General features: G+C 36.7%; 1 protein-coding gene across 2 annotated transcripts in view; it reads right to left on the bottom strand.

The window, feature by feature from the left end:
* SLC44A5 (solute carrier family 44 member 5) overlaps positions 1-27,664 on the bottom strand; it is a 350,669-nt gene that overhangs the window by 139,004 nt on the left and 184,001 nt on the right. For both annotated transcript variants that reach the window (XM_078072903.1, XM_078072904.1), the window contains one exon: positions 14,464-14,512. In XM_078072903.1, the coding sequence (XP_077929029.1) occupies positions 14,464-14,512 (49 nt within the window). The remainder of the gene's footprint in view (positions 1-14,463; positions 14,513-27,664) is intronic.

Here is a 27,664-nt window from a genome sequence, read left to right as displayed (position 1 = left end):
GAATGCTGAACCAAATAAACTCTCAAGTTGTTTTAAAAGTAAATGGATAATAATGATTCTGTTTCAACAAAAGTATTAAATGATACTATATCTTTTAAATTCTATAGTTGAAGTCAATGGATAATTAAACATGTTTGGCTCATTCTTCCTGTTCATACTCTCTTGCTTAACATATTAGCATCTATGTTTATCTGTAAGATTTAGTCTTTCCACAAAATCAGCTAAGTTTAGGGGCGCCTGGGTGGCTCAGTCGGTTAAGCATCTGACTTTTGATTGCAGCTCAGGTCATTATCTCAGGGTCGTGAGATGGAGCCCCACTTTGGGCTCCACACTCTGCAGGGAGCCTGCTTGGGATTCCCTCTCTCCCTCTCCCTCTGCTCCTCCCCTGGCTCACATGCCTGCCACTTTCCCCACTCCTGCTCGCTCTCTCTAAATAAATAAATAAATAAAATCTTTTTTTTTTTTTTTTTAAATCGGCTAAGTTCATTTGGGGTAAAAAAAAAAATGGCTATTGAATCATTCAGCATGCTAGTATTTCAAAGCAACCAGCCAACAACTGCCATTAGCATTGTCTATTTCTCATGTCAGTCTAAGAAGCATGAAATTTACTGATGTTTTCCTAACCCAAGCTTCCCTACTGTGCAAAATGAATAGTTAAGCAGAACATTAGCAGAACAGTTTCATTTGTAACTCTAGCAGTGAAGACTTCTCACCACTGTGACACAGAAGGATACACACTTAAAGACAATACATTTATTTAGTGGATATGAACGTCTTTTGACTAGAAAAAGAAATAATCATCTGCAGTACTTTAAATAGAAGACATCTGTTTTTCTTAACATACTTCAAATACTTTGAATTTCCTGATTAGTTGTTATATGAGAACTGTATTTCTGAAAGACATAATGAGGCAGTTTAAAGATGAGTCTTAAATGATCTTCAAAGCAATGTGAAGAATAATGCTCATGCTCTGAGTAAGGATAGCTAGACCAGACCCATAAGCTCTGTAATATGAACAAATACAAAATAATTCTTTCAACTATTTGCATTTACATCAAAAGTTCTATTAAATATTGCAAGCAAAGGAGGATGATATAAATGAGTGGAGCATAGTGCTATATGAATGAAAATACAGTTCTGTACTCTTACAGCATGGCAACAAAATCTAAGATGCTATTAAAGCAGTTTTTGCTTGACTAAGCCAAACATGAAGATTTTCAAAGTAATGACATGAAGCATCTTTGTGAGCATTACACAAATGTGTGCATACATCACAGAGTAGGTTCAAGAAGTGTATATACGCAAACACATCTATGGGTAATTACTCCAAGCTGGAGGGTGTATATTTATTTTAGCCACATCAGCCTTTCCTCAGCAATTTGTAACACAAAATGGGAGGATCATCTATTTTTCTCATAAAAGTTTATAAAAGATGCATTGTATAAATATTTGCAGGTGATTTCTTTGTTTTATTTTTCACCCATAATTCTTTTCCTGCTCCATAGCCAACAAACAAACAAAAAAGAGTAGTTATTATTGGGAAATAAGTATTTCAAATCAAATGCCAAAGGATAACAACAAGGAAACAAAAATACGGAATCTATGAACACTGAAGGTTAAGGGCCTCACACTTTTTAAAAATCAGGCAAACATGTACTGAGCACCTATTAGGTACCAGACTCTATACTGGGGAATAAGGATCCAGAGAGAAAAGAAAAGCTTCAAGGAACTCACAATCTATTCATGGATAAAAACAGATAAAAAAGCAAACAAAAAACCCTCAATATGATCAGGGTCATAAGTGGAGTATGTATAATGTATAAAATATTTAAAGAACACAGACAAAAGAGCAATTGATTCTGCCAGGGAGTAACTAGGGCTAAGAGTTACACAAGAAACATGTGGATTTGACCTTTATATATAAGTAGAAGACAAAGAAGAATATTGAGGACATTATTTCTTCAAATTGTATGGATAGTAATAAAGTTTTAAGAATCTAATACATTTCCTTCAAGACCTCTCTTCAAACTCCTATGACTTCTCTGTATATACTAATGAATTGATCTCCCAGATGTAGTGTTAGCCTAAATACAGTAGAGAAAAAATAAACAGTAGAAAAAGCTATTATGGTGTGCTATTATTTTTTACATAAAGAAAGGGATATATAAGATATATATGTATGTATGTATGTATATACATACAAGTATATACAAAATTTTACATGCATACATTAATTTGAAAGGCTACACGAGTCATTGATAGTATTTGTTGTCTCTGAGGAAGGATTCTGAGGTGCTAGGGACTCGATGTCTTTTCTGTACTGTTTGAAATGTTTACCTACATGTATTACCTACTTAAATAAATGAAAATTCCTTAAAACAAAACACTTTCTATGGCTGTTCCAACTAAGAAATAACATATTCTTATTTTACTCTGCATATTCCCAGGGGTGTAAAACAATTCAGCATGGGTCATACCAGGTTCTGATTTTTAAGGGAATTAAAATTGAACTCACAAACCATAAGATTGTAGCTAAAGGGCTCCTCACATTTTAGCACACTCAGGCAATGAAAGTTAGAGATATTAAGAGACAATACCATGCTCCTTGTTAAAGATGCGGAGATTGTATCTACTCAATACCAAGACAGTCAATATGACCAATCCAATGAAAAAACTGGGCCAGTTCAAAGAGGGTACAAGTCAAATAAGTTTCAATAGTTGGGCTGACCTCCTAATGCAAACTGGCCTTCAGGATATCTACAAGAGATGAAGCCCTATGTTTAGGATAGTATTCCAAATACTGAATGAAGACTTTTTGCCTTTATAGATTTTTTTTTAAAACTTGGAATACTTTGTCCTTTTCTTTGCAAAATACTCTTCCAACCCATCTTTCCAGGCTCAGTTCAAAAGTTCTCTTGTACATTAAATCTGATCTTTATCACTTGACTGAGGTCTTTCTTCTATAACTGGAAATTCTATTGCCCTTACAATCATCATCATGGTTTAGCACTTAACAACTTGCTAAAGTTTATGTGTGTGAGTTTTAACTCCCCCGGGGAACTGTAAATGATACAGACGGCCTATCAGGTTAGGGAAGTAGACATGGTCTACTAATCCAAAACAGATCACAGAATAAACAGTACACCAAAACTATAATACATAGTTTAGGGAACCAAGAATATTAAATAAATTCATAAATTCAGCACAAATATTATGCACACATATTAAAGCCAGAGTTTTAGGGAGGAAGGTGATGGCAGTGGGATGGGAAATCAAACCTCTTCCAGAAAGGAAGAGATGTAGTTTCATTCCCTCTTTTATTGAACAAAATTAAATTATGGATAATGCATATGGAGAAGGTGGCTTATGTGGTTGTAACTTTGGTTTCCTGAATCTGAAAAAACAAGTTGTGATATCAAATGCACAAATGTAAACTAACAGTACCTTCTACACTTCTTCTATACTTATTGCAGGGCACAAGGGGGACGTATAAAATGTAAATGCACATTACAATGGAATGTTTTTAGGAGGGAAACATTAAGAATAAGGCACATAGAGACCATCAACTCTAGTGTAAATTTTTTTACTTTAAATTTTGAGCAAACAATACTTTTCTTTCAATTTTCAGCATTGAGCCTTTTTTTTTTTTACATTTCTGACAGAAAGCATTCGCTGAAGAATACATGACAAATTACCAAGAAACATAAGATAAATAATATTTTACAGGGCCACGCCTTTACCAATGTGAAGGAATTAATTCTTGAAGACATTTCACCAAGTAAATAGGAGACTTCCAGCTTGAAATAAATGCATAATGATCTGAATTCAAAAGTCTAGAGCACATAAAGTGATATCTATACTTGTAAATCATGAAACACAATGACATCTTGGATAAATTTTTAACAAGTAACTTAAATCAAAATGACAATATGACATGTGTTGGGAAGTTTTAGTCTAATTTTATCATGTCCTGACTGTTAAAATACACAGTTGTGAGGTTTGTTGTCACTTTGTCCATTTGGGTTTATAACGCCAGCAATAAAAAGCTGTTGTTGTTTTGTTTTGTTTTTTTCTCTAAGAGGCTATATATAGGATTTGGACAAGCTCATATCAAGTGAAGGGTCATGCCTGACTGATGGCTTCATTACCAAAATAGAAAGGCATTTCAAGTAACGCTTAACTGACATTTGCATACGCTATTTATTTAATAATTCCTTACTTAACCAACCAAGCAAAATAATCATCTAAAAAAAACTAAAGCACAATTTGGGAAAGATTTAAATTAAATACCAATACCTAGATGAAGTTTGATATACTTCTTCACTAATTTTTCCTCACAGATTTAACTGGAAAATAACCTTCATATCAAACAGTTGCATAGTCATTACATTAAGAAAAGCAATTAAGGTCACCTGCTAGTGAGTGGAGAGAATTCTACTAGGCTTTGCCTTTCTGCCTCCTGATAATGCTCTTTCTACTCCTGGGTTTTCTGTGGTTCTATTAAGAATTAGTAACCTGGCTCCACACTGCTGGTGTCTGAATGATTTAGAAATTCCATAATGAGATGCTGTTACTAGGATTGCCTCCAGAGGCTTCATTTCACATTATCCAGCCCAGTTACAGAGTGAGGGCCACACCCCTGGGCCCAACCCCTTGGAAGCTGCTTCACCCCTACTGGCTTCCCCATTGTGCCCACTCATGGGTCTCCTGCTCCAAATGGACACGAAGTACTTCCAATTTTTAAACAGAAAAATAGTTTTTCTCCCCATTGTCTTGCCAAAAGAATTCAAACTTAAAGTATTATAATGGTTAAGAGCAAATGAAAAATTCATTCAGTAGCAAAACAGCCTGAATATAACAACATTTGAAGAGTATGTGGTAATAAACTCTTCTGACACAGGTATATGGTAATATGGTGTATGGTATACAGGTGTATAGTAATAAAAACAAGCATTAGCTTCTCCAAGAAAAGAAGCTATGGGTCTATGAGAAATATTTTAGTTGTCATCATAGTAAAGGTGAAGAGTCAAATGTCTGTGGTGAATGAAACATTAAGGATACTATTATCCAAGAATAAGAGACCAGATGAAAATGGACACAATGCATAGTCTCTCTCCCTCCCCCCACACAAAAATTTATTAAGCAGCCATGTTCTATGGCAACTCTTACTTCTAATAGGTGCTGCTGCCCTAGCTTCACTACGTGGGGTTCTCTCCCAAAAGCAGAGCATTACATGATCACATAGTCCTACATAACTCCCTTAACAAATCCCCAAAGGAAAAAGAGTCCTAAATCCTCATCATGCCCTTTAAACTTCTCTGTAATCCCAAACAAGCTGCTCAGTTTCATTCCCAAGGTGGGTTTTGCCCGAGTCTCTGTTCCAGTCCCTCTGGAACACCATGGAACACACCATGCACTCACATTCTGTGGTCCCCCTGGAGATGCACCACCCGGGTTCCCTTCAAGAAGCACTTACTGCCTGGTTGGGGCAAGTGTGGTCATCAACAGCCTTTATGTGCCAGGATCTTCACAGTCTGCCTCAGCCACTTCACACCAGGTTATGCCCTCCAAGGACAGCTGACAAACCAGGGACTGAGCCAAGTGGGCTCATTAAGATGTAGCCATTTCAGAGTTACTCCAGACTCCTGGGAGGGACAGTATGTACTCCAGAGCTCCCTGCTAGGTGGGTTGAGGCTTTGTGGTAGCAGCTGACATCTCTCTCTGTGCAATCCCACCTTCTTCCCCTTCTTTTCACTGGTGTTGATTCCTAATAAAGAGCTTGCACCCCAAATTCCAGCTCACCATCTGCTTCTGGATAACTCAATCTGCAACATAGGCCTCCATGAGTCTGATTCTGTTCTTCAATCTCTATTAAAATCATTCTCCTCTTCCAAGGTCCAGCTCAAATGATACCTTCAAAAAACCTTTTTTCATCCTTCCAATTGGGAATAATTATTCATTTCATTCATTTTACTCTATCCCCCTGAATTATGCCTGTATCTCTGTGTATCAAGTCAGTATTTTTTATATTGAAGTTAGTAGTTTAAATTTTAAGTTTATTGAGAGTATAGTCTATGTCTTATTAATTTCTGTATGCCCACGTGCATAACAGATAAGAGTTATGAATGAAAGAAAAGACTAATGCATGATCTGGAATCTACATATACCTCTTCTCTTTTCCTTCTCCATTATAACTAAAAAAACCCCATCCCCTTTCCATCCCCAACCCCATCCCCTTTCCATCATACTGCACTCACACCAGCCTTCATTCTGCTCTTTGAACATACTAAGCTTATTCCCTCTTTAAAGACTTTATGTTTTGCTATTCCTCTGTCTGAAGTGCCATGTCCTCAATCTTTGTATGGCTAGCTCCTCCTTGCAATTCAGGTCGCATTTCAATTGTCAGCTCTATAAAGAGGTCTACTGTGGCCACAAAGTCTAAATTAGAGCCCAACCCCATCCTCAGCTATGCATTATCACATCATACTGTTTCGTTTTCTTCCTCATAGTTTCCACTTTGTGATACTGTCATGTTCATTTCTCAGATGTTGTCTGCCCTATCTCTTCCCTCTTCCAAAAAAACAGGTGCCTTGTCTATCTTGCTCATCACTATATCTTTAATGCCTAGAGGATATTGGGCAAATAACAGATGAACAATAAATATTTGTTGAATGAAAATAAATGAATACTAATCTTTGGAAGAGCAGCCACATAAGACATCCACAGCTAAGAGGTCCTTTGTTCTCTTCCACTGCTTGTACTTTCTACATTGAACCATAAAGTTTTTTCAGTTGTCTGTTTCTTCTATTATCTAATTCCTGAGGACAAGGACATCCTATCTTTGTATTATCACCCACTAGCATAATTCTTATCACAGAGTTATGTGTATTATAAATATTTGTTCAATGACTAAAGGAAAGCAAGGCTGAGGAGGAAGCAGAGTGACATAGAACCTATGGATAAACACAAGGGTGAACCTCACAAGAGGCTGAATAATGGCCATAGCACTCACTATTGTATTTGAGGCAAAACAGTCATCATATATGACTGTAAGTAAAGCCTTACTTACAGGTTTGAACTCTAGGACTTTAAAGTCGTATTTAAAGCTCTTGCTGAGAAGCTATCCAAATTCTATTACCATTTTCAAATGACATTGGTGTGATATGGGTGCTCAAATTCCTAAATGCAACTCTCAGCTAATAGGAAAATAACATCAGAGTCCTCTGAGCTATTTGCATTACTAGGGCTTATGTAATACATACCAATTTTGAATTCAATTAGTTTTAATGAAGTGTCCACAGAGGGCATGACACTCTATGCAGTGCAGATCCAAGTATGCTATGTCAAGGCAGGTCAAAGATTTATAGGTCCAAGTGTAAAAAGTTGTTTATTCTGTTTATCTCATTCATTTTATGTTAGAGCAAAGCCATTAAAATGTTATGACCATTTGCTTGACCTGTGGTCCAAGTCTGAAAAAATAAAGTCCAAATTGCTACAATTGGCACTCTACAATAAAGGTCATATATTATCTTCTCAGGACATGGAGATGGGATTTGTTTATTTTATTTATTTTTCAATGGGAAAGCTCACCTGAAAGATGCAGATTAAAAGAATATTAACATTTATAAGCACAGCTATGAAAGAAATAACCCCATTCTTTATAAACAGAATGCTATCCAAGGAGTAGATGCTCTAGCTAATGGTATATTGAGGGGGGGAAAAAAGCCAGCCCTCATCATTATTCACATATATACTGAATGCAGATCTCTGTGCTTCAAGAGAATTATAAGACAGATGACAAAATAATACATGAGTACAAGTTAAAAAGCAATCACAAGTAGAATGTACTGAATATCATTCACAGCAAAAGCTGCAGGATTTCAGTGGAGGAAGATACTCTGAGACTGGGGTCAGAAGGGGTGGATCCTGCGCAGGGCCATTAAGCAAGGAAGACTACCACTTTATGTAACAGTAAGGTGCTTCCCCAAAACTTGAGAGAATAGAAAATAATGCTGCTTTCTGAGAGTTAAACTAAGAAATCAACACATAATTAAAGCAGAGATGTACATAGTCACTTCAATGATACTATAAGCCTCCCAGTCCAACAAGCCTGATTTTAAACTTACTGACTTTATTAACATATCTAAAGAGAAGTGCAGATAATGATCAAACAGATCTGCCCTTCAAGCACTCTCCAGGTTAGGGCACCAAATCAAACTCATGTGAGGATCCAATTCCGTTGATAGACACCATAGGCGGCCAGCACCTGATGCCATTAGGCATTCTACTCATGCAATTCCCTTGTTTGAACTATACACTCATCAAGCAACCTTTTAATAATTAGGTTTCTCGTGTAGTTTGTCTAAAGGGAGCAATGTGCTGGTCAGGCCAACATGAACACCAGGTCTGCTCAGCAATTAAATTTCTTAATGTAAATTACTGCATTGGTATTCTGGTTTTATACATCAGTCTCTTGTGAGATTTGTTAGTGCCAGTCATCATCCCTGAGTTGTTGTAATTCTAGGCCACTGACATAATAAATTTTCAGACCCTGCAGAAGTATACAGGACTGGTTTGATTCAACAGAAATTTCATTCAAGGGTTTAGAAACCCCAGAGAGAGAGAGAGAGAGAGAGACAGAACCAAGGGGAGGAAGAGTAGTTTAGGCAGATATAGTAAGACAAATTTGTGTAGGGATTTGAATTTAATATTAAGGCATGGGAATTAATGTTTAGCAGTAGAAACTCACTGGTGAAATTTGAGTAGGGGTGCGACATGACCAAAACTGTTACTACTTAGCAGAACTCATGATTTAATTGAAGAATTAGCCAAGCAAACAACTAATTACAATACAGTATTATAAGTACGCAGAGTATTCTGAGAACAGCGAAGAAAGTACCTGCAATTTATTCTAGGGATGATCAGGGAGTATTTCTCAGAAGAGAAAACTTACAGTATTTTTTTAATGTTTTATTTTTTAAGATGTTATTTATTTATTTGAGAGCGAGAGAGGACAAGCAGGGGAAGCGGCAGAGGGAGAGGGAGAAGCAGACTCCCCACCGAGCAGGGAGCCCAATGTGGGGCTCGATCCCAGGACCCTGAGATCATGAACTGAGTCGAAGGCAGATGCTTAACCAACTGAGACACCCAGTCACCCCCTTACAGTTTTTTATTACACTTTAATATTCTTTCAAATTTTCCTCTTTATTTACATACTTTTTTAGTTAAAAGAAATATATCAATATTTCCAAGAGCCTCAGAAGTATATTTCTGACTTTCTACTAAATATTCCTACCTGGATATGCCACAGGAATCCCAAACTCAACATTTCAAAATCTAAATTTATGGTTTTCTCTGCCCTTCATAACCATCCTTCTTCTCCTCATGTGTTTCCTGCTTTGGTGATCATAACCACAATCCATCTGAATATCAGACACAGCCATGCTAAATTCTCTTTTCTATCCCCAACATACAGTCAGTCCAAAAGTCTTAAAGGTTTTGCCTTTTCATTACCACTTAAACTTCTCTCCCAGGGCCACTGCCTTAGTCCACGTTTTAATCATTTCTCAGCTGGATTACTGAAATAGTCTTCTAAATGGAACCCTGCCTTCTTTCCAACTAGCGTCTATCCTTTCCAGCACATCTTCAGTTTTGAAGCTAGGGTGATAGTTCATTTAGTCATCCAACAAATACATAGGTGTCAGGGACTTTCTAAACCCAGGGATAGAATGATGAACAAAAGAGACAAGGTTCTTGCTTTTCATTGACCTGATACTCTAGACAGGACATTAATTATGTAAGCAAAGAAATGACTAAAGCAGTTTTTCAGTAGTGATAAATATTATAAAGTAAATACAATTAAATGATGTGGCAGAGAGTGACTATGTTAACTAACTGGAATTTAAATGAAAAGTTGAAACTACTAAAAAAAAGGGAGAGAGAGAGTGACTGGGGGACTGGGTTGTCATTAAGGCCTCTTAGGCAATGGCAGTTAGGAGCAGGATGATAAGAGGTAGCCAGCCATATAAAGGTCTGGGGGCAAAACATTTCAGGCAGAGGAATAACAAACACAAAGTCTCCAAGATGGATGTAAGTTTAGAATGTTCAAAAATTTGGAAGAAAGCAAGTGTAGCTACAATGAGAGAATAAAGAGAAAAAGAGTGGTAGAAGATAAGGTCAGCGAATTACACAAAGGGCACTCATGTAAGGCCCAGTAAGTTTGAGTTTTAATCAAAGTGCTATGGGAAGCTATTGAAAATATATAAGTAGAAGAGCTGTGTAATTTCATCTATGATTTGAAAGTTCACTCAGGGTCTTGTGTGGATAATGGATTTAAGAAAAGCAGGAGTGTAAGAAGGAAGACGATTCTAGGGTCCAGTGCAAAAGTACAGGCAGGATGTATAGAGCCATGGATGAAGGTGGTAGCAGGAAAGATGGAGAAGCAGTTGGTCTGGTGATATATTGTGGAGCTAAAGCCAATAAGACTTCCTATGGAGTGAATGTGGGAGATGAGAAAAAAATAAGAAACCAAGGATGTGTAACCTAATGGATATTGGTGTCATTTTCTGAGATGGAGAAGACAGAGGGGGAGGTTTTAGAACTTTGGGGAAAGAGTAGGAATCAAGAGCTCAGTTGGGCCAGATTAAGAGAGAATAAGTATTGAGAATTCAAAGAGACATGTCAAGTAGGCAGCTAAATCCGGAAATACAGAGGTCAATGGAAGAGTCATTGGTAACTATACAAGCTTGGGAGTCATTGACATGCAGATAATACTTAAAGTTATTGGCTTAGTCTGAAAATAGACTAGAAAAGGAGAAGAGTAGACGGCCAAGGACCAAATCCTGTGGCATCCCAACATATGGAGATCAAGCAAAGATTGAGGAAACTGAAAAGTAGAGATCAATGAGGTAAAAGAATCTTCAGGTGAGTATAAGGTCAAGGAAACCAAGAGAAAAGAGTGTTTCAAAAAGTAGAGTGGTCACCCTTGTCAAACGTTGCTGGGAGGTTAAAACAAAAGACACCACCCACTGCACTTGGAAAGATGGAAATCATTGGTAACCTTCTCAAAATCAGTGTGAGGAGAGTGTTAGAGAATAAATCACTACTGGAGAGAATGTGAGGGAAGAGAGAAAGTTACAAGCCATTTTGACTTACAAAATAGTTTGAAATAAAAAGCCTATATCCATAGCACTCCCTTTGAAAACTTTTAGATAGTCTCCAAATGTGAAAGGAAATGGAAGGAAATAAAAATAAATGATGTTATAATTGGTATAACAAAAAAGCACACCAATTATTTCAACAAGTAGCCAATATAACTGCATAAATTTAAGAGACAGCATTGTATTCTCACAGTAACTTGAGATGTCTACTTGATAATGGCACTTTAGAAGTCACAAGAGGACATCAGTACAGTACTTTCCATGTGTATCACTTAGGCCATAAGCTGGACTCTTCCTTCTGTGCTTTGGCATTAAGAGTTGAATCAGTTGTGAAATTTCATGGTTGAAAAGGACTTAGAGGTCATTTAGTCCGACTCCTTTGTGTGAATGAATCCCCTCTACCACATCCTTAATGAATGCTGCTTCTTTCTCTTCTTGAACCCCTTTCATGACAGTGGATTTGCCACATCCTCCCAGTGCTTCAGGTAGAAATAAATGCATCTTATTACATTTCAGACAGATTTTCCACCCTTCATAATAATAGTTATTTTCAGCACTGTGAAACCTACCAATTTGATTAGTATGAGTCCTCTGTCCTTCATCTGTTTTGTGTATAAAGGAAAAAAGGCAATTATGGAACATGTAGGCCTTTTATTTCTATTTACCTGTCAACCTATATGCTGCCTCCTTCCAGAAAAAAAAATCTTAAATGAAATGACTTAAAACACCTGGGTGCAACAGTTATTAAAATAGAAATAGAAATTCAAACTCCCGAAAAGAAATTCTTGACTCAAAGACTAATGTAGTTGCTGGCATTGAAATTAAATTTATCAGTGGGCTTTCTAGAATTCAGTACGAAAGGAGAAATATAGTGGATTACACAGTTCTCCTTATCTAACAGAAGAAAGTATACTAATTCTCCATTGAATGAAAATCTTTTTCTTAGTTCTAAATTACAAGAGGAATTTCTCATGTAGCATCTTACAAAAGAGCCTTATTTCTTTGTTTTCTATTTGCAGTCATTTTCACTGCCATTTCATTTTTACCAAGCTTACAATCTCAATCCAATGTTAAAAAAAAACTTATAGGGGCGCCGGGGTGGCTCAGTCGTTAAGCGTCTGCCTTCGGCTCAGGTCATGATCCAGGGTCCTGAGATCGAGCCCCGCATCGGGCTCCCTGTTCGGCAGGAGGCCTGCTTCTCCCTCTCCCACTCCTCCTGCTTGTGTTCCCTCTCTCGCTGTCTCTCTTGTCAAATAAATAAATAAAATCTTTAAAAAAAAAAACAACTTATAAAAACTCTGTTGAATATAGGGGACAAAGCCTGAGCACTGGATAACTACTTTTCAAAAGGGACTGGAAAAACACCTTAAACTACCAAAATCATCCTTTTGGGGGGGATCAATATTATGGGGCATTGGTTCCCATAGGTCCAATTCTTAGTGGATGGGAACAAATGAGAAACTGAGTTAATATCTCCTATGGCACTACCATCATTCCTTCACCTCTCTTAGAAGTAACTAAAGTTGGGTGATTACTAGGTACAAATGATATCCTTGTGAACTGAGAGAGGTGTACAGAACATGGTCGACTGAGAAGCAGAGAATGCTGAAAGGGTTGGCCTGAATATCTGACAATAATTTGGATCTCTCAGAAGGGAAGTGATACCTGTAAGCAAAAGGTATTACTAAAGCTGGCCCTGCTGCTAGGGGTAATGTGAAGAATTTGGGCTTTCTCATTTGCTCATTAAACACTCCAATTATTTTCCCAGGAAGGGCATTATAGGAAAGTTACAAATGCGTCAACTGTGTCTTCCTATAGTTAAGCCCCTGTGGTTTTAACAATACTTTTCCCTGTTCTTGGATTAGAGAGTGGGGGAGGTATGCCCACATAATGACCATTGCACCTTTGAAGGCTTCTGTGGTGCCTAAGACATCACAAAAGGCCCTCAGTAAAAATAAATTACTTTGCTCATAGTGATTATCACAGTTGGTTAGACTTTACCTGGACTCCCTGCTTCCATCATTAAACTCTAAATAACTAAAGACAGATCTCAACTCCTTCCCCACACCTAAAGCCAGCCCGGCATAGCTCTGCTTTCTTCTCTATAGCTAGAAAAGGCACACCTTTAATCTGTATTTTGTCCATCCAAATGTGGCAGCACATTATTATTATTATTATTACTGCTACAACTACTACTACTGTTGAATCTGGGTTATATCTTGAGGTCCCTTAAGGCCAATAAGCTAGATTCGATTCTCACAAATTAGTTACTGTAAAATCAATGCAAGTGCAGTAAAAGTAACCCACATACTGAATGAGGCTGTTTGTATACTGGACAACAGAATGTATGCATGGTGTTACCATGGAAAGAATGAGAGATTTCAGACTTAATCTAAAGAAGGCATTGGTACCCCTTTGAATAAGTAACCCCAAACAAACAACTTGGCTTTTTGCAGAATTAGAATAAACTGAACACATACTTGTTTAAAGCCGGGATATTGTAGGCACAGTAAATGCTAATGTCCATGCTGATAGTTGGCAAGTGCAAACAAGCATGCTGATCATTATTTCATCTAGCAGTTTATTATAACAAATGCCAGAAATCAAAGTCAAAGCTAAGCAAAACCCAGCTACCAACAGCATAATTTTCTCCTCATTTTTACCTATTCTACCCTTTAAATCCCTTTCTGATTAGCAGGAATCCTGGAAAAGAGGGTAAAAATAATAATAAAAGAGCCTGTGAATTATTGGATAGTGTTTAAATGCCACACAACTTTGAGAGAGAAGCACCAGTTGAGACAAGTACCTATTTCCCTAGAGCAGTCTAAAATATCTGAAAGCTTACACGATGCAATGGTGAATGGTTGTCTCTAAGAAAGCTCTCTGCTTTTGGAAGCTGAGTAGCACAAATACCTGGTGTGGAAGAAGTTGGCATAGCAACTCTGCATTTGCAGTGGTGAATCACAGAGTAAACAGGTGCATAAAACAACTACTCAAATGTGTTTGCTTCTCTACAAAGTGGTTACATCTTGTAAAGCATTTTTAGGCTTCTCTTTTTGAGAAATACAAACTCTTCGGTCTAATAATTTAAGGCATTTCATTTGCTGAATAAAAGAGGATATTCATGAGTCATGGAAAGATTTATTCTCTGTATTTTCTCTATATAAATGAGGTGACATTTAGGCTAAAAATAAGTCATTTCCCCTTCATAGAAGATACAATTCTCCATTGACCAGAAAATGGTACCAAAAGTAAGCTTTCTGTGTTTGTTAAAAAATACATTTCCAAGAAAAAAATTGCTTACCTCTTGGCAACAGGCCCCTTGAAATTAGGATCAAATGTCCTTGGATAACCTGCATTTAAAACAAAGAACTTTTTAAGCATATATGCCAATGAAATGGCAAATAAATACATATAAGATATTAATAAAGAAAAATCTACATCTTGGTTACTACCCAGTACAATGTTGAATTCATTCTTTGGTCCAGGGAAACATCCATTATGCCTTGGCTACATCTGCCAATCTTTTCCCTCTCTCCAATAAGAAGCAAGACTGGGAAGAGTTAAGGACCATATTCTATGCATACCGTACACATATCTCCCACTGTTCTGTGTGACAACATTATAGATTCCATCCAGGCTAGCAAAACTTGGAGGCCTTCTGGTCTGCAAAGCCGTTCTACCATCTGCCATCACCAAGTATTGCTGAGTGTTCATGAGGTGCACAGTATAATAGAGATGCCTGCTTATCTGGTTCTCCCCTTTCTCTCAGTAGATTAGGCTTTCCTTCAAGAAGTTGAAATATTAGTTGGTCTCTGCCACATTGGCTATATGGTATATACAAATCATTATTATATTATATAAGTATTATTTTTAACTGAATTTTTTAAGATCCTATTGGCAGGCTTCATGCCATCTGGGGAGATATCATTTATTATTGCATTATGAGTATGATATATTACCCCTGTTTTTTTTCTCTTTTTAAAATATTTAAACTTTGAATGGCTATCATTCTTGATTATTTTTGTGTATATTTTTCTTGTACAAATTTTTATATAAACTTTCTTTTCGTAGCATGTCATGAATATCTATGTCAATAAATTTGTATCTACAACTTTATTTTTTAATGGCTGAAAACATTTCATTGTATGAAAGCCTGTTATTTAAATTTACCAGTCCTCTTTTGAACTTTCAGATTCTTTCAGTTTTTCTTTTATAAACATTGCTGTGATGAACATTCTTGTTAAATTTTTGCACACATCCTTAATGTTTCCCTTAAAATAAATTTCTGAAAGTTTAATACCTACATGTAGACAGTTCTTAAGAATTAAAATATAATGGCAAATTACCCTTCAAAAAGCTTGCATTTGTTTATATTCCTATAAACAATGAGAATGCCTGTTTTTCCATAGTCTCTCAGCAATGCTAGTTATTATCAGTTTTCCTCATCTTTTTTTTTTTTTTTTTTAATTTTTAAACAGGACAAGGTACACACAGAATGGCCTTTTCCCAGGACATGTACTGTGTAATCAGACCCAGGACTAAGTTCTGTAAAATCATTTCTGGTCAGTGATCTGTATTTTGCAATCCCAAACCCTCGATGCTTCTCCCCCAACCTAAGCATTCCCACCTCTTCCTCTAGGGATTTGTCCCTGTGAGAAGGTCTAGTCCTGAAATTAAAGAGAGCATTTCAAAAGGGACTGGCAAAAAACCCCCATGTGTCAGCAACCTAACTCTGCCTGTAAATGGGGACATGAGTTCTGAGGACTCAGAGGCCTCTTCACTGTAATCACAGGCTGAGGACAAAATAACAGAAAGGTAAGGACACACACAGAACAGAAATCTAAGAGCCAGCCTGTCAGTGAATATTCATAAAGCACCTATGATATGCCGAGAGTGCCAAGGGCACAGAAGATATATAAGGCATGGCCCCCATCTTGGAGACCTTAGCAACTGGTGGGACAAGATCAACATTTGATTCATTCAACAAATACTTCTTGAGAATCTTTATTTACCAGGCCCTGTGCTGTAACATATAAACACTGAATATACCATATAAAACAATCGAGAGCTAAATTGTGTGGTTATCTGCCTTAAGTGTTACAAGAGTTCTAAGAAAGTAGGTTTCATCAAGGACTAGAACAGTCAAGAGGGTCTCATTCGAGAAGTGAGAGTTTTATGAAAGATTAGAATAAAACAAGAGGGAAAAGAGAAACATTTTGGGTGGATGAAACCAGAATTCTGTTCAATTCAGGAATTATTTATTGATCACCTATTATGTGTTCTGCATTAAAAGAGGCACTGCAGGGGATACAAGCTTTACTGAAACAGTCTCTGTCTTCAACAAGCTAATGAGCTGATGAGCACAGAGAGAAATAAGAAAAGTACAAAAATTACTATAATACAAAGCTGAACATGATATCATAAGAGGGTTACAAAGAAAGTGTTATGAGAGTTCCAGAGAAGGAAAGGTCACTTTTAGTTGAGATTAGTAAGGAAGGGTTCCTAGAGCCACAACATTTGGGGATGGACAGGTGAAGTTTAGACCTGTAGCAATGAATGAAGTCACAGAGATGATTAGTGTGGTTGGGGGGATGGTGAAAAACCCAGTTTTATTGGAGTAATGGATAATGGGATAAGAGAAGGGGAAAATAAAGCTGAATAGATACCATAGGATCAGACACAGAGAGCCTGAAAAATTGGGATGGAATTTATTTTATACATCCTAGGCCACAGGGAGCCATAGAAGGATTTTGAATGAAAGAATGACGTGGTAAAAGCAGTGCTTAAGGAGAGCAATCCAGCAGCAGTATACAAGTTGTATGGCAAAATGCAAAGTCCAGGAAATCAACTTAGGAGTCCGTTGTAATAATAGAAGTGAAGTAATGGGAGCCACTGCCCAAGTGGTGGTAGAAGTGATGGAAAGAGAGATTCAAGATTCATCAGGGAGAGTTGTGTGGCATAGAAGTCAGGAGAATCGTTTCACCTCTGAGTCTTGGTTTCCATATTTGTAAATGGGGATAACAACAGTACATATGCCATAAAGTTGTTATGAGGATTCGATGAATTAAAACCTGTAAAAGTGCTTAGAACAGAGTCTGGTACTTAGTAAGTCCCCAGTGGATATTCATTATTAGTGAAGGTAATTACATGAAAAAAATGTATGAATGACTTGGGGGGTAAAAGAGAGAAGTTAAAGATGGCTTCAAATCAAGTGACTATAGACCTAGAACCCGTAATTCTCAATCACTTTTAGTCTCTTGCCTAGGCTTTAGGGAAGATTGATGCTACTGAAATAGTTTGGGAACATTAGTAGGTGGAAGAAATTGCAAAGTTGTTATAAGAAAAAGAACATGAGGTTGATTTTGAAGAGACATCTGATTATAAATCCATCATTCAACCGGAGTTAAGAAACAGGAGTCTTGGGTCAAGTCTTGAGATAAATATGTGGAAGTCACAAAGTTTGTATCATGAAGTGATGAACTCCATAAAGAAGAACTTCAGGATCTGTCAATTATGTTATTATAACAACCAGAACAATAGTATTTAACATGTTTTTAGCATTAAATGCTAAGTGCTTTACCAAGTGCTTCATTTGCATTGTTTTGCTAGCTTTGATACGATAACCTTATTATGTAGGTAGATTGAAAACCATTATTAGCCTCGCTTTACATATTAAAAAACATAAGGCACAAAGAGGCTGAGAACGTGCCCCACCTGGGATCCCCTCTGTCTAATCTTATTGTGGCAGAACAGATCTCACTGGCTATACCCTACAATGCCAACATTGGTTTCTACTCCAAGGGAAAGTGTATAAAATGTTTCCTGTTTGAGACAGTCCATATATACTTCAGTGTTGAGTTCTCTGACACACTGTCAACTTCTCTTTTCCTGACTGCTTCTCTAACTTTGCCCAACTGGGAACTCACCTCCTCACAATTAAGGGTAAAAGGTAAAATTAAACAGTTACAGGAAGGGAAATAGAAAAGTGACGCTCAGGAAAGCTAAAGAATTCCAAGAAAGAGGGAAGATTATAAATTCCACAGAAAAATGATTACTAAATGAATGCTTATTTGTATCTGGGACTGCTATAAGTACTTTGCACATAAATCTGCCATTTTGCACAATTCCACAGAGAATGCAATGTGAATTGTACTCCCTTGCACTGTGCAATGCAATACCCCCAGTATATTTAGTATGTTATTTAATGCTCCATAATTCTGTGAGGTGTGTCATTGTTATCATTCCATTTTACAAATGAGGAAGTTGAGGTACAGAGAGTGAGCTAATTTGCCCTAGCCCCTCAGCTAACAAGAGGTGCAGGTGGGATTGGAAAGCACATGGTCTGACCCCAAAGCCTATATTGAGCCACTTGGCAAGAAGTTGCTCATTGGTGATCTCAAAGAAATTCCACAGATGAGTGGGGAGAGGAGGCAGATGAAAAGGGATTAGCAACTTACATTGATCTTTAATTATTCGCTTTTTACATTAAAGATAGGCAAAACTGCTTTAAAAGTATCTAGGCTGGAGGGGCACCTGGCTGGCTCAGTCAGGAGAGCATGTGACTCAATCTCAGGGGTCGTGAGTTTGAGCCCCACATTGGGTGAAGAGATTACTTAAAAACAAAAAAAAGTATCTAAGCTGCTTCCAATTTTGATGTGATTTGTACCTTACAAAGTGAAAAAGTGGATCACAGTGTAAATGAAATGCTATTGTCAAATCTGTCTGAAAAGCTGACACCTTCTGATTGTAAATCCTGGCTGCCTTATATTTCAGGTGAAAATACACTAACGCCATAGATAAATGATAAGATTTAGCTGATTCCATATAGTAATGACAGCTGGAAAGTGATGACTTCAGCCTGCCCCATGTGCTGGAAGAATTTGTATTGTCATGCAAATTTTTTATTTCCTGAAATCAATACAGGCCCTTGCTTTTTCAGAGGCCCTCACATGCTCTAATTGCATCTCTGGAATAAATAGACTGAAAGGCCAGCTAAATGAAAAGAGCCAAATGCTGAACTATCACATGGCTTAGCTAGCTGAATATAATTCATATTTCTAACTTACAGAAAAAATAATTATAATTAGGTAATCATTTTAAGAGCTTCTTAAGTTCATGTGATTTTCAGATCACCAAAATTATTATGACAACAGAATCACTAAAAAATATTCATTATAGAAATTACACACTTGTTATTATAGTTAACAGTTTGTATTGCACTTATACAATGCAATTTTTGTTACTAGAAATCACTCATGAGGATTAAGGAAAATAGTCCAGGTAATTAATTCAGCTCATGGGTGTGGATTTCACATGACTCTGTTGAATGCAAATGGTAAGATAAAGCAGCCAGGCATGCTTGGAAAGACTCTTTTCTTTAAAAGCAATCTGTTTCTCCAAGAAAAATTACAATAAAACTACTACTGATCAGTTATAAAAACCAAAAATCTGAGACCTTTAATTTTATTCCTTCAGGTATATTCTTCAGAGAATGTAATGTGGTTTAGACAGCAAAAAGGGAACTCTAAGGTGGGGAAAGTAGGACTTAGAACTGTTATGAATGACCAAGTCAGATAGCTTACCAAAAAGCAAGGGAAAATGGTATACTACAAAATTAAGTCTTGCCTTAATATTCAACAACAGATACCGGAAAACTGTGAATAATCAAGTACTTGTTTTACATTTGATTTTTACAAACATGTTTATGATTCTGTCTATAACTGAAGGCCTGCCACTTCATCCGGGGAAAGGAGTCCCTTTCCTCCAAGTCTCAACAAAGGATAAGGAATCATGTTCTTTGCCATTTCTTACAGGGAGATGTTCCTACTTCTCAGCCCAACACACAAGGCCTCTCACAAATGGGCCCCTATGGCCAGCCTCATCTCCTACCATCCCTTACTTCAAACTTGATCTTCTAGCAATTCTGTACTGCTATGATTCCAGCCCAAATCAGGTGTTTTGCATAGTGCCCTATGAACAATATGCCTTTCCCCTCTTTGTTCTGTTGACAATGGCTAAAGAAATCCTACAGTTCTTACAAATTCCCCACTCATCCTCTAGGAGAAGGACAAGGACCAAAACATTCTACTGCCTACTGTGCCAGTGGGCAGGGCCCACTTTTGATTAGAGACCAATGCTGAGAACTTTCATATAACCCCATCTCAAAGTAGCTAATTCCATTCATCTCTGAGACATACATTGCTGCACTTGGTACACTATGCCTTAAGGCATGTGCTATGGTAGACAGATGCCTACATCCAAATCCCCCAAATTGGTGAATATTTTACTTTACACGGCAAAAGGGACTTTGTGGGTGTGATTAAGTTGAGAACTATGAGATGGGGAGATCCTCCTGGATTATCTGGTTGAGACCAGTATAATTACAACAGTCCATACATGGGGAAGAAGGAGACAAAAACATCAAAGACGGAGATGTGACTATGGAAACAAGGTTGGAGTGATATGATAGGAGAAAAACTCAACTGACCATTGCCGGCTTTGAAGATGGAAGGGAGTCATGAGCCAAGGAATGTGGCAACCTCTAGAAGCTGGGAAAAGTAAGAAAATGGATTCTTCCCTAGAGCCTCTAGAAAGAAATTCAGCTGGGCTTATCCTTTCATTTTAGCCCGTTGAGACCTATTTTGGACTTCTGACGTCCAGAATTATAAGACAACAAATTTGTGTGATTATAAGCCACCACATTTGTGGTAATCATTACAGCAGCAAGAGGAAGCTAATATATATGACTGTTTCTCCTACTGGATTAATAGCTCCTTTAGGGCGGACACCAGATCTTGGTTATTATTCTACTGTTATTACCTACTTTGGTGTCTCATATGTACATACATAACAGGCACTCAATAGATGTTTCTGGAGTAAATTTTTATTAAATTTCAATGTAATTTTGAACTCATATGTTTAATTTAGATTATGAATATACAAATAGGACATCAATCTTGACAATTACCAGCTAATCATTGTAGATAGAGTGCAACCTGGATTAAAAGCAAGTTAATAGATTCCTAGAATTGCACTGATGTGAAAATTACTCTATTAACTCAGCATCCAATTTGTAATGTCAAGACCAGTAGGAGTTAACAAAGGAAGTAATGGAGACAGTATCCCATACTGGTGAATAAAAATTGGGCATCAAATTTCTTGGTATCAAATGTCATCTTTCCCATCTAAGAACTGTATGATCTTGGGAGAATTACTGTTTTTCTCTGTGAACTTCCATTTTGTCATCTATTAAATGATAGATAGCAGCAAAAAAAATTTAAAAAATAACAAAAGAAGGAAACAATTTCTGTCTTTGGGGTGACCATTGGAAGCAGTAAAATATATGTAAATTACCCTCATAACCAAAGTAGATCAGTGTAGAATCAATGCAACCCAATTTAAGTTGGATTGTCACCTGACTATAAGCGACACCAATAATTCTAGAAAGGTTTCCATGACTAAGCTGGATGTGACATTTATGGAATAACCTTTTGGAGGAGAGGAATTTTGAGGATGCTTAAAGGGAAGAATGTGCCATGTGGGAAAGCTGGAAAAAGCACATGCTCAGCCATAGCAAAGAGTATTCCTGGGGGAGGAGACATGAGAGCAGTTAGAAGAATGACACACATCATCCAGAGTTGGAGTAGGATTTACAAAGCCCCTCAAGTCTTCTGAGAAAGTAATACAATTGACATGTGTTTATGTATCTGTATGATGAAGAAATAGGAAAGTTAAGGCCGAGGGACTGACAAAAAGATTGCTGTCATATTTCAGAGATAAGATGGTAGGTGCCTGACTGAGGCTGATGCAGTGAGAGAGGATGAGGCAATTCCAAAAGCACTGCAGAGGAATACATTTGGTGGGGGTGAAGGAAAGGGCAGGGTGCCATGCTTCATCACCTAATGACGGCAATGCCTCATGCAGAAAATGATGTGCATTCCAGAAACTCATCTAGGGCAGAAACATGACCCCTCGTTGGACATAGCAAGATTAATGGAAATGCAAATGAGACTCCTTCAGCACTGATTCATACCAAACAATACTGTGGTACCATGACCTTACAATGGTTGCCTTTCTCCCAGTCTGAGTAACTTCCTAAACATACAAAATGATAAATCACCCTATGTTACATCAAGAATGTCAAACCTCCTGCTTTAAGAAAGGGTTTTCTAATCACGGGGTTGGTTTCTAAATAGTTTGCATCATCATTTGAAATAATTCATCCAATATGAACACAAGTCACTAACATTCAGTGAAAATGTCAACCTTAGAAGCAATACCTAAAAGAAACAACCCCTACTTCCACTGAACAAACAAAAGAAAACATTCATAAAGCACTCAGGCTGCTTCTTCATAGACTGATTTTATAGGCAGTGCTGAAAGATGCATGTTTGGGGGCATTGGAAATGCACTTCTGAAAAAATGATTTTTCTTGACTACTGTGACAAAGCAGTGAATTTGTGCTATAGAACAGCCATGAATTATTGGATAATCACATATCTTCTCAGAATAAATAAAATTCTGAATCAATATTGATTTAAAAAGAGAGTCTGGAAGCAAACAAGAACATGAATTGAGTTTGAAGGTTATCAGCTTAGGGTTTCTAATATTTCTTTCTAGCCATTTTTGTATTTATTGCCCAACATGAGGCACTCAAAAAAAAAAAAAAAAGAGCAATGACATACTCTAATTGTGCTGGAACAATTCCTTTTTTTCTTCCAGTATCACAGGATATGCATTATAATAATGATTACACAAGACCCTATTCCCTTACATCCCAAAAAATATAACAATTTCACAATCAGAGATAGGAAATGAAGAGTATATTTACTTGCCCTGAATATAAAAATAAGTGGCTTCATCTTGCCTTTCCATCTGCAGAATTCAAGCAATAACACAGTAAATGAATAAAGTTTGGGGGAAATGATAGTTTTCATCATTATACAGATACAAAAATGAACTTTTATTAAGAAGGAGAAAATTTTTTAAAGTTATAGTTGAGTAAAAGACTTTCTGTTGAACTTAGGAATAAACACTACTAAAGAAAAATAGCAAGAACTTGTCAATTTATCACAAATGCATAAAGCAGTTTGGTAGCTAGTGATGACATCTCTCCTACTTCTTCGTATTGTTCACAGGTTATTGATGAGAACAAAATTAAACTGCACATCAACTCTGGCTTTTGCCACAACTCAAGATAATAATCACTGGAAAAACATCCCTATTCCTGGGCCTGAATGTAGGGAAGGAAACACGATTTTAGTGTATACTTTCTACCCACAAGGCATCATGATCCAACAAATAAAAACTACAGGTGGAATATACTATTAGAATCTGTGTTAGATGAATGCCTCTACTTAATAGGATAATTGGGGGGAAATTGTGGTAAACTATGGTCTTTCACCAATGGGTTAGACTAGTTACTCAGAATGACAAATGGGGGAATAGCAGACAACAGGGATTACACAAAACCTACTGGATGACCCACCCTAAACTGCTATTTGCATTCAGAGAGGAGAAAGAGAGAGAGAGAGATACTAAGATTCTTCTTTCTCAGGGCTGGGATGGGGGAGTGGGTGTGTGTTACAGAACAAGACAATCACTTGGAATGGATGCCTGGGGACTTATCTCACTTCCTCCTATAGTCCCATCTCCTCGGATCGAGTCAAAGATAAAATAGCCTGGATTTTATACTTGTAAATTCTATGGAGCATCTGTGAGGCAGAAATGCTCATGAATATTTTTTCCTCACAAAATGGATTTTCCACAAAGAGACTGAACATATTATGGTTCATTGTCAAAAGAAAACTTTGGTCTTACTTCTTTTACATTCTATATAAATTTGGAGGTGGGAGTGAAAGACTGGGGAAGGAAAATCTAGCACTCAGGACAAGGGTTTGCCCCATAATCTGCCATGATGGTAGTAATACAAAACTATGAAGATCAATCTGTAAGTAAAAGTTTACTTCTCAGCTCTAATTCCAAAAGTATGAGAGGTTCAACTCTCTCCATCCCCATAAAAACAACTACAAATTCTGGATAAAGCTTAAAGAATATCTTCTAAAGAGCACTGGAAAGCTTACAAAGCAGTGAAGAAATACCAGGCCAAAATCTAAGTGAAAGTGGGAACCCAGGGAGAGAAAGACACTACTAAAGCTACTGTAGCCTCAAAGATATTTACTAACTTAGCAAATTCAAGGAGCAAGGGGAACAGAAGACACAAACCAGAGGCTGCTCAGGATAAGGAGTCAAATAGGAAAACATCACTCCATTAAGTTGGAACTCCAAAGGGATATACTCTCAAAGTGAAACCCACATCACCCCTAACAAAATCACCTTGACACTGAGCAGAAAGATTGGGGAAACACCCTCATTTGAATTTGCAGTGTATGTGAAGTAATCTCAAGTGGGTTCAATCTGTAGGTGTTCCTAGGCAGCTGACAGACAAACAACAGACTTCTGGTGGAATGTATCTTATTCTAAGAATTCTCACAAATAATTTTCCAAAGAAAATATGCAGCAAACAATAAAAAATAACAAATTATATAAAGAAACAAGATATCATGAAAGAACTAGATATACAGAGACAACAGAAATAACCCCATAAAGTCTTCAGATATTTGCATGATTAGTCCCAAATTATAAAACAACTACAGTTAACTGGTTGTTTGTTTTGTTTTGTTTTGTTTTCAGAAATAGAAGACAAACTTGAAAATAAATGTGAAGAACTATGTTTTAAAACTACCTAGCAGATTCAAAAATGAAGCAAATTGAATCTGGAAGTGAAAAACACAATAAATAAAATGTACAGCTCCATGGATAAGTTTGATAGCAGATTAGACCCAGCTGAAGAGGCAATTGGCAAATAAGAAAGTAAGTCAAAATAAATTATTCAGAATGTAGCAGAAAGAAACTAAGAATGGAAAATATCAAAGACAATTTGATAAAATGAGCATAGGGTGAAAAGTTTTAATATATGTCAAATCAGATTTCCAGAAAGAGAGAATAAACATGATGGAGAGAGGTAATGAAAGAAAATAACCACTAACACAGAATATTTATCTAGTGACAATTTGTTCCAGAATAAAGAATGAAATAAAGAAAATTTCAAGAAAAAAAAAAAGAATTTGCCATCAGTAGAGTCTCACTAACATATATTAGTATATATTTTAAAAAAAAGATTTATTTATTTATTTTAGGAAGTGAGAGAGAGCACATGCATGTGTAAGTGGTGGGAGGGGCAAAGGGAGAGAATCTTCATGAAGATTCCCCACCGAGCATGGAGCCTAACTTGGGACTTGATCCCATGACCCATGAGACTCAGGTTTGACCTGAGTCGAAACCGAGTCAGATGTTCAACAAACTGAGCCACCCAGGTGCCCCTTAAGTATATATTTCTGAGAGAAGAAAAAGTGACCCAGATGGAAGGTCTTTGATGAAAGAAGAAATGAAGAATGAAGAATTATGGGGGGGAAAAAGAATGATCACTGGCTATATAAAACAATAATAATAAAGTCTTGTGGGGTTAAATAAAATGAGAGAAGATTATAGCAATAATAGAAAGTAATCCAAAGAAAGGGTAAAATATTAATAAATTTTAAACTCAAATAAGTATGCATGCTGCAGTTTTTAAAAGAGTAGAACCAGCATATATTACTTTGAAAAGAGTGGAGGAAGGAAAATAGAAGAAGAAAAGTTAGTCAATCCAAAATCAAATAAGAAAGAGAAGAAAAATAAACACAGAACAGTCAGAGAAATGAGAAAGCACAGCATAATGTGATGTATATTGTTATGGAGCGAATGTTTGTGTCCTCCCAAAATCATACGTTGAAAGTCCTAACCCCCAATATAATGGTATTTGGAGATCAGGTCTTTGGGCAGTAATAAAGGTTTAGATGAGATCCTAAGAGTGGGATTATTGTTCTTACAAGAAGAGGAAGAGCGACCAGATCTAGCTCTCTCTGCCATGTGAGGACCCAGTGAGAACCAAATTAACTGGTACCTTGATCTTGGACTTCCTGGCCTCCAGAATTACAAGAAATAAATATCTGTTGTTAAGCCACCCAGTCGATGACATTTTGTTATAGCAAACTAAGACATACATAAACTCAGATATATTGATGACTACATTAAATATAAAGGACTAAATATGCCTGTAAAAGATAAAAATTGTCATTCTGGAAAAAAAAAATTGAACAATATGCTGTATGTATATCCCCCAATAAAAGACAGAAAAAGGTTAAAGCAAATTGATGGAAAAATAAATAGTATGTAAATTTTAACAAAAAGAAAGGAATTATAGGTAATCTCTGAAAACAGAAATTAAGGTAAAAAGCATTAGTAGCGATAAAGAGGATCACTTCATAATGATAAAGTCCAATTAACAAAGCAGATACAATAATTTTAAATACATGCACTTAACAAAATTTAAAATGTAAATGTATAGAACTACAGGGAGAAATAGACAAATCCACAATTATAGTAGGAAATTTTAACATACTTTCTCAGTATTTCTCACTATTATAAAGCATCAAAAAATCAGTAAATGTACATTCTCCTCAATAAATAGTGATAGGACGATGGATATCCATAAAGAAAAAAATAATAAACTTGGAGCCCTACTCACAAAATCAATTCTAGATAGAAAGACCTGAAGTGAAGGGTAAAATTATACTTTATGACCTCAGAGAGAGGATTTATTAAGCCATAGTACAAAAAGTACTAGTCATAAAGGAAATAAGTGATAAATTTAACTACAACCAGAATAAGAAATTCTGTTCATCGAAAAACTCAATAAAGAGAGGGACATGACATCTATAGAGGGTAGTAGTAACAGGATAACATTTAATTATTAATACCAAGGATATAAAAAGAACTATGGATCAAAGAGAAAAAGGCTGGTAGCAATAAAAAAGGAGGCAAAAGACTTAGGTAGGAACTTCAGAGGAGGAAATCCAAATGGTGAATAAATAAAAAAGTAGCATTCAATCACATTAATAATTAGGCAGATGTAAATGAAAACCACAAAAAGAAGTAACTATGTGCTCTCCAAACACTTGCAAAAAAGGGAAAAGTTTGACAATAGGATGTGCTGACAAAGATGTGGAATCTCCTACACTGCCCGTGAAAATAAAATCAGTGGTGGCTTTGGAAAAGTTTGCCATGATCTGACCCTACGACACAGCGATTTCAGTCCTAAATTTTATCCCAAACTACTGCATATGTGTATAAAGATACAGAGACAATTATGTTCATGGCAGCATTGTTTATAATAGCCAAAAATTCAAAACAATCCAATGGCCATTATAAGTAGAGAAGATAAATTACGGTATAGTCACAATGGACTACTAAGCAGTTTTGCGATCATTGTTTCCCTATTTTTATTGTAGTTTATCATCTCTTATGCATTCCTAAATCATATAATTTAGTTTTGGTTATTTTTGGTTGTACACAAATGGAATGTGGGGTGGTTTGGGGTTTTTGTGGGTTTTTTGGGTCTTTCC

This window comes from Halichoerus grypus, chromosome 5 (genome assembly GCF_964656455.1).
Source record: "Halichoerus grypus chromosome 5, mHalGry1.hap1.1, whole genome shotgun sequence".
Classification (NCBI taxonomy): Eukaryota; Metazoa; Chordata; class Mammalia; order Carnivora; family Phocidae; genus Halichoerus; species Halichoerus grypus.
This window is presented reverse-complemented; position numbering and strand designations above follow the sequence as displayed.